Raw genomic sequence first — 16009 nt, forward strand, 5'->3', positions numbered from 1 at the left:
TGATGTACCATCTCCTCTTATTTTCAAAACAGTTTGAATATGTCTGGGCATTGAGATTATGATTTTCCGGAGTTTTGGTGTTGAATTTTGTCCCATTCATGCATGATATAGGTTTCCAGCTCTTAAAGTGTTCTTCGTCATCTTTGACTCATTTTTCATTTAATGATGCACCAAATGTTCTCTATAGGTGAAAGATCTGGACTGCAGGCAGGCCAATTGAGCACCCAAGCTCCTCTACTACAAAGCCATGCTGTTGTAATAGCTGCAGTATGTGGTTTTGCATTGTCCTGCTGAAATACACAAAGTCCTCCCTAAAATTGATGTCATCTAACACCTTTGTCTGACCATAGAACACTTTTCCCATTTAAAACAGGCCATTTTAAATGAGCCTTGGCCCACAGGACACAACGGTGCTTCTGGACCATGTTCACATATGGCTTCCTTTTTGTGTGATAGAGCTTTGGTTGACATCTGCAGACAGCATCTGCAGATGACACGACGAATTGTGTTTATCAACAGTGGTTTCTGGACCAGTTTAGCGATGCAGTGTCGTCTGAGAACCGGAAAACAACGGGCATCCTTGTCCCTTACGCACAGAGATTTATCCAGTTTCTCTAAATCTTTTGGTGATGTCATGCACTGTAGATATGAGGTTTGCAAAGCCTTTGCAATATGACGATGAGAAACATTGTTTACAAAGAGTTCCGCAAGTGTTTTTCTGCTTATCTTAAATTCTGAGAGATTCTGCCTTTCTAAGACATCCGTTTTATTGGTAATCATGATACAGACCTTATGTTAGATGTTCTGCAAGCTTAATCAAGAAAATTAAAAAAAATTTGAAACGATTCATTTTTATTAGCCCTTTGTTGCTCCTGTCCCAACTTTTTTTGAGGCATCAAATTAGCTCATTTAGTGAATAAAAGTGTACAACTTCTAAGCTTGAACATTTGCTATGTATCTTTATTATATTGCAAATACGAAATGGATCATGTGATTTAAAAGTCTTCAAGTTTTCATTTTATTCAAATAAAAAAAAAAAAGGTTGCAACTTTTCCGGAATGATGTATGAACATTGGTTTAAATATGAGATTACCATAATACTTTCTACTGTCCTATAGTATATTTTTTTGTCCTAAAAAAAATCAGTCTGCTGAATTGTCCACATAATACGCAAGTATGTGTAAAAATTATGAGAACATATTATTACTTAACATTGATTCATTTTTCTTTTTTCTGTAATTATTGTAAAACATCAGAAAGTAGCAAAATACCTTAGCCATAATTTAAATTTGTAAGTTGATAACCATAGCAAAAAAAAAAAAAAAAAAAAAAATACTGTAACAGCTACATGGTGAATAAATAACTAAATTCATTTTAAAAAAGGGAGGAAACTTTAGTAAACCTCTCCATGATGAGGAAATGTGGATATTGGACTAATTAGTGAATTTAACAACTACAAATCATTAAACATATTCTTACCGTGCTTACTTGACTCTCATGCGTGAGTGTGAAACAGAGAATAAAGAAATTTGTTCTTGAGAGGGTGTTAAAACATGGTTAAAATGTGTTGCTGACGGTGTTTTTAATAAACTCACAATTGTGTTTCCTCTTTTTATTAGCTGAACTGAACTTTTTTTGTATTTGGTTCATATTTCTTTCTTTATTTCTTTCTTTCTTTATTTATTTACTTTTACTGCAAAGTTGTAAACAAAAGCAACTGATTTACACTAAACTCTTAAGAAATTAACATATTTTTAGTGTTAATACTGTATGCTGATCACATAATCTTCATGAGGAACATTTTTGTCACATCTCATCAGTCCACATGTGTGAAGAGATGAAAGCCAGTTCTTATCAAATAAGGAAGTGAAACACACAGCACCATTAGCATCACCCCTTAAACACATGCTTTTTTTTTGTTTGATTTTTAAATAAAGAGTTATAACACACTACAGGATACATGTTTGCATTATGGGAAAATTTTTCTTATTCTCTTTAACATTTATTTTTTTACAGTAAGTGCTGAGTTGTCTTGTAGTGAAGAACTGCTGGTTTTTCAAGACCTGAACACATCACACAATACAAACAGACACTGTCACCATGATCCTCATTATAATTCACAAAAGATCAATCTCTATCCTGAACTTACTCAGTTGCTAAAACTAAAATATGACAATAACAATAAAATAAGAAAGACGATTCACTTACATCTAATGACATACTGGTTAACATGATGACATTTCCTGTACGAAGATGGTTATTTAATTTGATTTCTCAGTTTAAAAGATTTCTCAGTTTATTATTTTGTTTTGGTTGTTTTTTTGTTGAGTCACTTTTTGGGTAATTTGTTTTATGCTTATGCATTTTTTATTTTTTTTTTACCTGTGAAGTCGTAAACAAAACTACCAACAAAAACACCAAAGTAAACTCTTGGATGTAATGAATGAATAAATTAAATATGTTAATAAACTGATCATGTCAGCTTCAAAATTAACATTCTTTTTTCGTATCACATTAGTCCACATGCGTAAAAGAGATGAAACCAGTGCCTCAGAAAATGTGGAAGTGAAACACATATCATAGTCATCATTACTTGAGCCACCAGAAACACGCAATCCTTAAAAAGTCCTTGAAGAGTGACTTCAAATAAAGTGTTATAACACACTATAGAATGAAATACATAATTAGTTTGTATTATGGAGAGTATACTGTATGTTTCCTTATTCTTTTTAACATTAATTTTTACAGAAAGTGTCAGTGCTGCATTGTCTTGTAGTGAAGTACTGCTGGTTCCTCAACACTTACGGTCAATTACATCGACAGGGATGTATCATGATAAGACTAGAAACTCCATCCAACTACAACTCCAGTCCCTAAAACACAATGCAGCATTTAATTATAGCCACAATGGATTTCGGTTGCATTCATTGAATCTACTGCCACACACTATGTTATTATCCTCACACCAACAGTTCATTTTAAAAATTATGTGATTGTTATTAAAAAAAAGAAACTGACTTATTTAAAAGGAAACAAAATCATACTATATTCAGAAGTGAATGTGCAAGGCACAATTAAAAGACTTACAAGTTTTTTTTTTTTTTACATCTTCAGGATAATACAGTAAGTGTTTTTTTTTTTTTTTGCCGAGTCACTTTTTGGGTAATTTATTATTATTTTTTTTTAATTTAATATATTGTTTTACACCTAAAGTTGTAAACAAAAGCAACGGATTACATCAAAGTAAATTCTTATCTGCAATTAATTAATAAATTTAATAAACATACATTACAATACATTAATAATTCATGTACATTTATGGATATATATATTTTTTTACATTGCATCAGTCCACATGCCTGAAGAGATGAAGCCAGGGCCTCAGCAAATGAGGATGTGGAACACACAGCACCTACAATCTTTAAAACTCTGTTTAACGTTAAATAAAAAAGGTAAATCCAATGCCGGATAAGAATGCATAGTTACAGTAGTTTGTATTATGGAGAGTATAAACATTTTCCTGTTCCCTTTTACATTTATTTTTACAGGAAGTGTGGAGAGTCCTGTAGTGAAGAACTGCTGGTTCTTTTACACTTACTGTACATTACTTAGACAGGTCTGTGTCAGGTTAAGGCCAGAAGCCGCTTCCAACTACAATACCGACAGCACAACATGGTCTTCAAACATGGCCACCAGGGACTACGTTTAAATTCACTGACTTACTGATTACACGCACTGAACTGAATTACTAATTTATAGCCACACATTTTATTATGATAATCACACCATCAGATCACCGTGAAGTTTATATTTTAAGTTTTATACCATTATGTACCGAGCAATTGTGTTCACCCAATCCCAATCTAATGTATCACTAGTTTCTACCTGAAAGCGAAATGTTATTGAGGATTCCTGCACTCCTGTGTCCACTTGAATAATGTGTGTAAAGTAGACAAGAATTTAAACATGCGCATTATTAAAAATAAGAAAATACACTGAAGCTACTACATCTATTATTTTGTGATTTTTCATAATTCTTATTAAAAATCACAAAATATGAATATTTATCCTGAACTTAAAATGTACGTTAAATATGTCTGTGCTTTGCTTTCTGAGTTGCTATGAAATAAAAAAGTAACAAGTTAAAAGTAAAACTAAATTTTAATACACATTGTGCAAGGAGCAATTAATCATGTCATTGAAAGGATTTTTTTCACAAGTCTCACATGCGTGAGAAGATGAAGCAAGTGCCTCAGCAAATGAGGAAGTGAAACACACAATACACTCAGCATCACCCCAAGCCACTAATACACACTGTTTAACGCTTGTTTAACCTTAAATAAGGAGATTTAAACTGCAGGATAAGAATGCATAGTTAGTTTATATTATAAACAGTATAATATTATAATAGTATCACAGTATAATAACACTTCTGTCAGTGCTGTGTTGTCCTGTAGTAAAGAACCGCTCGTTCTTCAGCACTTACATTGACAGGACTGTGTCATGATAAGGCTAGAAACTGCATCTAACTACAGTCCCCAGAACAAAACACAAACTTTAAACATGGCCACCATAGACTATGCTTAAATAGAGGAATTAAAAAAAAAAAGACGGTGGAGAAGAGAGGTCAAATTTTAGAAGAGTCAAATTATTGGCCTAAATCAGGTAGAAAAACAACTAAGGAGATTTAAAATCACTGGCATTGTGTTAGGAAATGTCCAACATATGATTAAAGCCTTAAAGGACTGTGCTGAACCACAAACCTTGTGTAAGTAATGGGGTCAGAAAAAAACATTCATGAAGATTACTTAAATGGTTAATAAAGATTCATGGTTAAAGAACTAACAGTAAAAATCCAAGGTATATTTAATAGCATTTCCATAACTTAAATAATTTCCACAATTTTTTTTTAAAAAGGATTGGGACTTAACAGCTGTGTCATAATAAGAAAAGCAGTAGGTAGTGAGACTAAAAAGGAAAAATATATATAATTTGCTAGGAATCATAAAGATTGGCCTTTGGAACAATGGAAAACCGTCATTTGGTTTGATGAGTCCAGATTGAGCCTGCTCCAAGGCGATGAAAACATCAGGGTAAGAAGGGAAGCAATTCATCTGTCCTGCGTAATGTCACTCTACAAGCCTCTGGAGACAGTGTTATGATATGGGGTTGCTTCAGTTGCTCAGGTCTACACTCAGCGACGTTATGTGGCAATAGTATGAAGTCAGCTGATGACTTGAATCTACTGAATGACCAGGTTCTACATCTATGAAGTTTTTCATCCCTGAATAACTCCCGGACATATTCCAGGACTCAGATTGTGAGTAATTCTTTATAAGCATTTTTGCACTTTGGACTTTGTGTGCTTGTGCTTGTGGCTTTTATGTTTGTTATGTGGGTATGGTATGGAGAGCCACACCACAAGATGTTTGAACTCTGACATAGGATTTAAAGGGGGTTAATGAAACAGGAGTCTTGAGAGTGCTTATGATACGCATGGGAAAACCTTTCAGTTTGGAGATAGCATGGGGTTATTAATTAGAAACTTAATAAAAAATAAAAAAACAAAAAGATCAACTTAAAAGAAAACTTAAAACACAAAATAAACAGATGTCCACCGTCTACGCGAGAACAGACGGGGCTCTGGAAACTAAAACAAAAACTATATCCTCTTGGGCCCTATGCCCTTAACGAGGATTTATTGGGAAGAGAGAGTTTCTTAATTCGTGCTTTACACTTTGAACTGAGGTGTGTCGCTCTCTCTCTCTCCCACTCTCATGGCGGCGGTTCAGGGAGACAGAGGCTGGGTCTTTGCCTCTCTCCCTCTCTTGAGCATGCTCCTCTATCTGTCTTTCTTTTTCTTTCTTTTTTTCTTTGGCCCTGATACCGTACCGGTGCTACTTAAATGATTGCACAAAGTGCCGAGGTATCAGGACCCTTATATAAACACGCTGCCAGGTGTGGCGTATCCAGGCTGATTGCAGCTTTGCCTGGCAACCACATGTTTATAAATGGCTGCCCCTTTGCCTGTTCAGAACTCTGTGGGGTAGCAGCCTGTGGCAGTGCAGAGTATTTGTACACAGCTCCGCCCCTTGTGAGACCCGCATCGTACCAATATTGACATGACTGCTTATTTTGTGTAATCTCAGTTTGTTTAGATGTTCAATATTGTCTTGTTAAGTGTTATAAAGTAAGGTCTATGTTTCCACAGCTTTTTGGTATGCATCTTAACCCTGTTGTATGTATGTATAATAATAACAATAATAATAATAATAATAATAATAATAATAATACAACTTTAGTTACTAGAACAACTAATCATTAACTGACAACAATCAACAGAGCAACAATATAGAGTATGTACTCACTCACTGTCTATACTGCTTTATCCTGTATTTAGGATCATGGGGGCCTGAAGCCTATCCAAGGAGGCTTAGGGCATGAGGCGGAGAACACCCTGGACAGGTTGCCAATCCCTCACAGGGCACACACACATACACACACTTACACACTACGGGCAATTTGGGAACGCCAAATTTTGAATTACCATGCACACAGAGACGGGAATCGAGCCTGGCCATGAATCTAACCCCGACCCTCGAGATGCAAGCCGACAGGGCTAACCACCGCCCTGAGGGTGTAAATGATCCAAATTCAGAAAGTTACAAAAGAAGTGTGCATGCAAACTGATATGTCAACTGTCCATACATTTGGATAAGTAGTGAAATCTACCTAACTAACAATAAAAGTCCTCAGCTGACATAACGCAACTTCCGGATAAACTCAGCTGGATAAACCTCCACAGAAGCTCATTTAAAAGACCTGAGCCCTGAGTTCAGCATATGCATACATCCTTCAGATCAATTGAAATAAACACATTACTTTCTTAAGTCTCTGACCTACACATAGGAAAATAATTAGCTTTAGGTAGTAACAGTAGCTCACTGCTCACACAGTCGTGCACACACACACACACACCACACACACACACACACAGTTAATAAATATGTTTTACTAAATATATATGCTAAACTTAAAAATGTAAGAATTTGTGAGTATCTAAATTAAATTGAAATTTTTGCTGCATACCCATTCTCTGCTGATCATTTTACATCTGGATTTAAGTCAAGCTTCAATCCCTTTATTAGTTTTAGATATACTTAATGAAAAAAACAACCACTAATAGGTGAAAACTCAACAATTTGCTAGAACAGTCATAATTTCCTGGCAGTAGAATAAAGTGCTTAACACACTGATATAAAATATGTCTAGCTGCTTTAAATCTTTGTAAGCTGCTGATGTTGCTGGCGTAAAGGAGCGATTGAGATTCTCCACTTCAGTGAGGAGCTCTCTCTATTCATCAGCACTCATTTAATTCATCATGGATCACATAGTCTAAAAGAAAAAACAAAAAAACAAAGCAGAATAATCATCATGTCAGCTCTAGCAAATGCAAACCAGAGCCTGAAAGAGAGGGCGAGAGAGAGAGAGAGGGGTTGGGGGAGGTGGGGGAGAGGGGAGAGAGAGAATTTGGGAAATCACCTAAATACATTTATACGTTCCCTTTTTATGTATTTGTAACATTAATTTATAGCAGTATCTGCAAAAAAATCCAGTATTCAGTATTGTTCTGGAATGTAAAAAAAAATAAACAAAAACTTGCATTAACACATTAGTTATATAAAATACAATTGGTGTCACACCCTCATGTAACCTTTTTTATGTAACCTTAATAATTTACTTTAATCTAATGGTGGATTTGGGGTTAAAAGCTAAAACTTACTGTAACATTCTCATAGTCAGAGGATGCAAACATGTCAGGAGGACTGGGATGAGAATTCTGTGATAAAAGAAAAATGTCATATAACAACATATAATTTCCTTCCACTTCACAATTATGTTCCACTCTGTGTTGGTGTATCACATAAAATAACAAGAAAAAAAAAAAGAAAAAAAAAAAACATTTACATTGTTTTTACACGACAAAATGTGGAAATGGGGTATGAGTACTTGTGCAAGGCAATCTATCCATAGCGGTCCGAGGTGAGGGCGTGTGAAATACCTGAACTGAGCGCCCAGTACGGCAGAGCAAACATTTACATTCATTTACAGCCCAGCAGTGTGTAAATGAAAATTTACTAAAGGTTGATTAATGTCAAATGTCAATAGAAATGCTATAGAAATTGACAATGACTGTGTAGCCCAGACAAAATATTTGGATATGTGTGAATAATTAATACATAAATAAGTTATAAATAGTTAAATTGGTCTTTTGTACAGTACAAAGTTAAAACAGATATATATATATATATATATATATATATATATATATAGTTTAAAAAGTTAAAATTGCTAAATAGTTAAGTTGTAAATTTGTATTGTTGTTTCTTTTATGAAGATGTTGAAGAGGTCCTATTATGCCATTATAAAGGTTGCTAATATTGCCTAATGAGTCTCTTAAAACAGGTTTACATGCATGCAAGGTCAAAAAACACTTCTGTTTTCTCTAAAAATAAATTCAATTTGACCCCATTTCTAAATGATTCGTAAACGACTCGTGTGAAGCAGTTCGAAGATTCAGTTTGTCTAAACCCCTCCTTTCCGTGAGCCCTCACTGTTGTGATTGGTCAGATGGTGCGGTGATTTATGATTGGTCTACTGCTACAGCGTGTGTCGGAAAACAAAACGCCCTTAACGCCCTACAAAACGCCCTACATAACTGAACGCCAGCTCTGGAGACCCGTCAGATGGCATCAGTTTTACCGTGTAACAACCAGCTAATTTTATATTAACTGTGGCTACAAAAATCAAGAGGTCTTTTATCTTTGTGTCGGTGTTGCTTTAAAAGGCCGGTGAGCAAAAAGAACAAATACAAACAAGTAGATAAGCAAACATGTATTATACAAAACTAAATAAAGTAAATTAAAAAGGTGCACCACAACCAAACAAAGATATAAACAATATTTACAAACTATATATAATAAACGGTATGTGTATGTGTGCAAGTAAGTGGAAAATGTCCGAAGTCGGTGTTTATTGTATGTGTGTTAGAGGAGTATGTTTCGGTCTCACCGGGGTTAATGAAGTCCGCGAGGCCGTTGATGGAGGGTGAGATGTCCGGAGAGTATGTCCAGTCAAAGATAATCCTGTTCAAATATCTTTGAAAGAAAATGATCCACAACAATCTCTCCTTCTCTCGTCCAAACAAATAACGGGAGCTCTGTTACACCATAACTAGCCCCCAAGAATACCACCCTACCCCCCCTCTTTCCTGGCTGTTCCTTTGAAGGCAGGTCAGGGAAGGGAATTTAAAACTCGCGAAGTGGCATGGTTCAGTTTTGGTGAATAGTGTGCTCTCATTTTTATTGTTTGTTTATATTACAAAGTGTTTAAGCGAACCTGGCATAAATGCTCGGTCACATTAACAAGAGTGTGGTAACGTTAATTGTAAGATGGCGGGCAAGTTGTTCGTTGCATAGAACGTGGGCGGACATTATGCAAATATGTTACGGAGTGACGAGTATCCGTAACAGAGTAAAAACAGATTCGCTAACGACTCGTTTAGGCGAATGTGAGCTGATTCTTTTTTTAATAGACGAAAACTCCATTTATCGTGCACTGTCAGTGTCACAGATAGGGCAGATAGTTTGACACGCTGCATGAAAGATCATATTTGAAAAAGCATAATAGGACCTCTTTAATCTTAAAGTGGTCATTCTCTAGGAATTGTATTTGATTAAGCAGACTTTTATTATTTCTTTCTTAATTTTTTTTTGTTTGTTTGTTTAAAACAGAACCTCTGGGGCAGAAAAAAAACGTAAAAAAGGCGAAAAAAAAAAACTAAAGGTAGAACCATGGAGTTAGCGGGTTAATGACAGAGTTATGAGGTGAGACCTTTAAACCTTTGTGTACTACAGAAGTCGAAATGCAAGACTGTCAGCAATATGATGTAGAATGCAGACTTTTATAAGAGACTGAGAAGTTTTAGCGTTTAATATTTTCTGAAAACTGGTTTGTTAATGCTGTGAGGGGCGTGTAACAACAACAGCTGCATTCCATTCCGCGGTGTACTTTACAGGGTGCTCCCTACTCCCTGCTACATTTGCAGGGAACGTCTGTGAAGCGAACTTTCCTTGACAAAACTCCACCATTCGGAACACCCTGCAAAGTCACCAGTGCATACCTCACTTCCTCCGTGCGTTACCATGGTAACATAAGCCCCTCAGATACATGTCGCTGCTGCCATGAAGATTTTACACTACAACCATAAATCATTGAATATTTATTAAACCGAAAACTGATACCATTATAAAACAAACTATTGAAAAGTGTATGACTTAAATGAATTATTGATTAATTATAATAATTGCTTCACTCGTAAATAATTCTATTAATTTAATTGATTAATATTTTTTTATTATTTAATATATATTTTTATATTTGAATCCTTATAATACTAACGATTTTCTGATTAAATAAATTTGTAATTTTTGTGTTTCTTTAATATGATGTCCTTTCCGATAACAATATTAATAAATATATAAATCCCTTTTCAAGCTCCATTTTTTTCATGCTCATAAATTATATATATATATATATATATATATATATATATATATATACACACACACACACACACATACACACACAGAGTACTGTGTAAGCTAATTATTAAAGAGAAGCCAGTTTTTTTTTTTTTTTTTCATCTGAAAATTTTGGATTTACTTTACTTTGTTTTATATATTTTTTATTAATACATACATTAAAAAAAAAAAAGTTTAGTAATGTTCTATTATGGTTGATAGAAAAGCAAACACTGTTGTGACTGTAAGTACACATAGTTATTTTCTTCTACTGTATTGTGTTCTTATCTCTGACCTACAAACAAGTTTTATTCCCGGAGCACATTTGTAAGTCACATTTGTTTGACAAAGTCTGACTAAGTGAGTCTTATACGCCTTTGACCCAAATAAACAATGTAAATCATACCAAGCTACTTGACTGAATCTGTCCCCTTTCTCCACACTGACATCATGTGGCCAAAAACCATAACTGAAATTTGTAGCTTGAATGTTTGTAAAGCGAGGACTACCTGTACTTTAACTTAAAAAATAAAGTTGTTGTGACCCAAGTCTTTCAATATTGTAATTATTCAATAATCTGAGTTATCATGATGGTTAGTTAAAATAAAAAGGACCCTTTCTACATACCTCAAAAGTAGACATTTTATAACTGCAAATATAGAGATCTGAATCCTAGAAAGCATAAAACTCAGTCCATTAAAAAAAAATCCATTCATCTGACCTTTAAGGTTTTTATTCAGTACCACTGACCATCATCATCTTACATGCCAGCAGTACCTGCGTTGTTCAGTAAACACTTACTAAAGATGTCTGAAACACATCATTAGACGTCTGGTTGGTGAGGTCAGGTGCAGTGTTTTCTTTAGCATTCAGCCCAATATTCTGCAGAGAGGAGGAATAGAGGATATGACTGTAAGAGGTAAATTTACAGCATTGTATATCTGTGCAGTAGAGGTTTGAAGGCCTTGCTCTATGGCAGGGGTAGGCAAATTTGCTCCTAGAGAGCCTCAAGGCTGCAGAGTTTAGCTTCAACCCTAATTAAACAGATCTGAACAAACTAATCAGGGCCCGGTTTCTCGAAAGCTTCTTATCGCTTAGTAGTTCTTAAGTTGTACCTTAACCTCTCTCTTAACGTTATGGCGCATTTCCCGAAACGTTCGTACGCTAAGTATCTCTTAGCTAAGTCACACATTCGTAAGGTTGGTCTGGACCAACCCTAACTCATTCTTAGCGTAGTTTCAGCTCAAGACGCTAGTCGCTGCCACTGAGCAGCAGTCTTTATAAATCAGCGGTGTATAGAAGCACATTATAGAACGTTATCAAAGTCGTATTAATGATGGAATATACTTTAGACCTGTTTATGAATTTAATTTTATTTAATATCAGAACTAATACTTAGGCTCTACGTCCCGATGTCCAGCTGCTCGCAGCTTTTTGTTTAAGATATGTTTCATTAATCATTAACCATCATTCATGACTGGATGGACTTTTCTTTTGACACGTTTTATTTTATGATGAAATTTGATTTAGTTGAGAAAATGAACATGGGAGTTTCAAACCCCGCATCTTTTCATTTTTCTGAGTGATTATAATGCTTGATACCACTAAATCACCTATGCGGTTTGACTCGCTGTGAGATGCGGTGTTATACCCCTATCTCACCTGCGCGGTCTCGCGCTGTGGTCGTAAGTAGGGTTCATCATGATTCAGAGCGAGTTTTTGCGCTGTGATTACGTTAGAACTACGTTAGAACGTAGAACGTTAAAGGAACGTTGCGGGCAATCGCGGCAGCTTACGGTGCCTAACATCCAACTTACTGTGAGTCAAGCCGCATACAGTAGGTGAGATAGGGGCATTAAGCACCATGAGCCGCCTCTAGTGACCGCCTCTAGTGACCGCCCGACGTTCCGCAAAGATCTGCAAGGTCCGCAAGCTTCCGCATGTTAAACATGTTTTATTTTTTTGCGTGATAAGATGGAAACGTAATCACGGCACCAAAACTCACGCTGAATTATGATGAACTGCAAAGCGCGAAACCGCGTAGGTGTTATAGGGGTATTAACCTCCACTCTGTCATCTCATCGTATTCATTCCATAGTGTGCTATAAAACCCCAACCACTGACATACTTCACATTGTTCCTGAAGCTGGTAAAGTGTCAGCTGTTTGTCAATCAAGTATGATTGTATACCCGGTTTGTTTCACCGCCACAGGTTACATGAAAATATAAGTTACAGTTTGGTGATTTCATCTATATATTTGTTTATTATCCCATGCTATTGATAAGTTAACCCATGTCGAAATAAACACTATTAAAAGAATTAAGTGCAATGTTTAATTTGCATAGAAAGTGCAGTCTTTCTTAACGCTGTCATGCAAAAGGAGTCAAAAACCGATTCCTGACCAACCGATGTCAGCTAATTCAGTACCTTCAGTGTAGACAGCGCCTTGTAACGTCGGATATAAGAGGCTTAAGAAGACTCCTAAAAGACACTTTGAGAAATACACTTAGAAAAGTTATCACTTAACGTAATGTAAGATATATCTTAAGAGTCTTCTTAGCGCGCGAATAGTGTGCGTTATCGAGAAACCGGGCCCAGGATCTCTAGGATTACTTAAGCTACAGGCAGAGCTGAATTATACAGGACTGCAGCTCTCTAGGACAGATTTTGCTTACCCTTGCTCTATAACGCTGGCACATAGATGGTACTGGAATTAAAATTTGTGACTGTCCAATCACCCAACATCTTAACCCAGAGCTACCTCTGCCCTCATTATGAACAAAGCACACACCTGATGGACATTTCTGTAATAACTCACCTGATAGTCACATTCATCTGCTTTTTTCTTCTGTCTCTTGCATCTGCTCACATAAAGTCAAATATTAATTCATCATAATCATCTTCAGAGGACAGTGAAACCTTGAATTACAAACGTAATTTGTTCCGGAAGCGGGCTCGTATATAATAACACTCGTAAATCAAATCGAATTGGCCCATAAGAAATAATAGAAACTTAAATATTATTTTCACAGCCCAAAAAAGTAAATTATTAATACAAAATATAAAGTAAAAATAAAAAAGTAACCTGCACTTTACCTTAAAAAAAATAAAATAAATCCTGATAAGTGTTTCCGTTTGTGCGCGCAGGCGTTGTGTATGTGTGAGTTTGTGTATGTGTGTAAAGCTGAAGTAAAAGGAGAGGAGTAATCAGACCCTCCTCTCTCGCTCTTCTCATCTTACACAGTAACCCTTCTTCCTCTCTTATTTGAGTTTCACGCACACGTGCACACACAACGGAAACACTGTTTTATTGGGAAAATATACAAGAAATCCCTCTAATGACACTTAAATTAGCACACAGTAAAGGAATCACTGCTGTAAAGTAAAAATAAAACAAAATAACCTGCACTTTATTTTGAAAAGAATCACAACAGAGCAGTGTTTCTGTGTCTGTGTGAAGGCGAGAGGAGCAGGGGTGTGTGTGTGTGTGTGTGTGTGCAGGCTGACCCAAAGAGGGAGAAAAAATGGATCTTTAACTTCTCTAATGAGACTTGCTTTTGCTTTACACACGTGCATGTGTGATATAATAAATAGTACATGAGCGCTGTACACACAAGCATACAAACACAAAAATTATGCGCACACATTGCCACAGTGTTATAGTAAACAGTAAACATGCATATATGGATGATGATTATACCAGTGAGAACTAAGTGAGAATTAAGACCGAGCAGGGGAGACGATTACCCAAAATTCCCGCAGCGCAAGAGAGAAAAACCATTGGCTCAGTTGTGATTATGTGATGCTTGGCATAAAAACAAGAAGCGCATGCATGATACATGATATTACTCTGTACTCGTAAACCAAGACTGGCACGTTTTTCAAGTCAAAAATCATTAAAAATCTTTGCTTATCTTGCAGAACTTCCACAAACTGGGTTACTCGCAATCCAAGGTTCCACTGTAATTAGTGATGCATTTATCAGCACAAATGTTCTCACCTCAACCAGAAGAGTGCAAAGAGAAGAGCTGCAAGCCCCAAAAGTCCAACTCCAATACACACATACACAATCACAGAAACACCTGATACCACACACACACACACACACACACACACACAAACAGAGAGGTGATACTTTTGGTAAAGTTCATCCACAGTGTATGATGCATAACAGAGCAGTGATCAAGCAGGACTGAATATCTATCACTCTCACCATTTAAAGTGACAGACACTGCAGCTGATCTCTCAGAGCCGTGTTTATTCTGAGCCTCGCAGTAGTACTGTCCACTCTGTGGAGCTCTGTAACTCTGTCCAGATCCTACAGCGGAGGATTCATTCACCTTAAACCAGGTGTAGTTCTCCACAGGTGGGTTAGCATCACTGCTGCAGGTCAGAGTCACTAAACTGTCCTCCAGTATCTGACCAGAGGAGCTGATGGACACTGAGACATTCTTTGGAGGATCTAAAATGCACAATATCACTTTAAAGTAAATCTATAATACTTGTATATGTTATTGGCTCTGCAGAGTCTTCAGCTTTCACTTACACAGAATATTCAGAGTTACACCATGGGAGTACTGATGTCTGACTTCATTACCACACTTGCACTTGTACTTTCCATTGTCCTCCGAACTGAAATTGGAGATGGTGATGGTCTTTCCTTTTTCTACTAATGTTGTCCTCTTGTACCATTCATAGTATTTAACAGGTGGGTTAGCATCACTGCTGCAGGTCAGAGTCACTGAACTGCCCTCTTCAATCTCATGAGAGGGACTGACAGACACTGCGACATTCTTTGGAGGATCTAGAGAGTGTCATGATAAGAGTAAAAAAGGAGCAGTTTGTAGTCATGATCATTGTTGTTCTTGATTTTATTTAAAAATAAATATATAGAGCTCACATCTGACTCTGAGTGTGTGAGCAGGAGAGGGGAGATGTTCATATCCTCTTACAGCACAGCTATAACTGCCTGCATCCTCACTGCTGACCGACTGCAGGTGGACTTCATTGCTCTTGATGGTGTTTGTTGTTAAATCACGGCTGGTTTTGTACCAGATGAATGTTGGATCAGTCAGACTGCAGGTGGTTTTACAGGTCAGAACGGCTGATTGTCCCTCTGTCACTTCTGCAGGAGCGATCACCTGAAGATCTTAAACACAGAGAGACACATTACATCTGCTTCAATGAGTAATCTAAAAGCTCGTTTTTCCTCAATCAGGCCTTTATATCACGTACAAAAGAAATCTGCTTTACTTAATCAACAATAAAGTTAAAATTTTGGTCTGTGAGAGAGAGAGAGATCTGAAGCAAGATTATGACCTGAACAATATATGTAAAAAAAAAATATGATGCTTATATTTACCTGTAACAGTGAGCCTAACTCCAGATTCATCCAGCCATTGTTCTTCCGTTGTTCTGATTCTGT

The 16009-nt window shown here is 36.3% G+C and overlaps 1 protein-coding gene and 1 long non-coding RNA gene across 2 annotated transcripts in view; both read right to left on the minus strand.

The window, feature by feature from the left end:
* The window catches only part of LOC128506999 (carcinoembryonic antigen-related cell adhesion molecule 5-like), a 198163-nt gene that overhangs the window by 118813 nt on the left and 63341 nt on the right, over positions 1 to 16009 (minus strand). The window contains exons 6-7 of the mRNA XM_053477614.1: positions 15131 to 15388; positions 14815 to 15046 (exon numbers count right to left, since the gene is read on the minus strand). Coding sequence (XP_053333589.1) covers positions 14815 to 15046; positions 15131 to 15388 — 490 coding nt within the window. The remainder of the gene's footprint in view (positions 1 to 14814; positions 15047 to 15130; positions 15389 to 16009) is intronic.
* On the minus strand, positions 11301 to 14657 carry LOC128506528 (uncharacterized). The gene is made up of 3 exons (XR_008355723.1): positions 14585 to 14657; positions 13403 to 13445; positions 11301 to 11465 (listed from the first exon to the last, which is right to left on the minus strand). It is a non-coding gene; the product is annotated as an uncharacterized LOC128506528 (long non-coding RNA).

The sequence above is a fragment of the Clarias gariepinus genome, chromosome 18 (assembly GCF_024256425.1).
Source record: "Clarias gariepinus isolate MV-2021 ecotype Netherlands chromosome 18, CGAR_prim_01v2, whole genome shotgun sequence".
Classification (NCBI taxonomy): Eukaryota; Metazoa; Chordata; class Actinopteri; order Siluriformes; family Clariidae; genus Clarias; species Clarias gariepinus.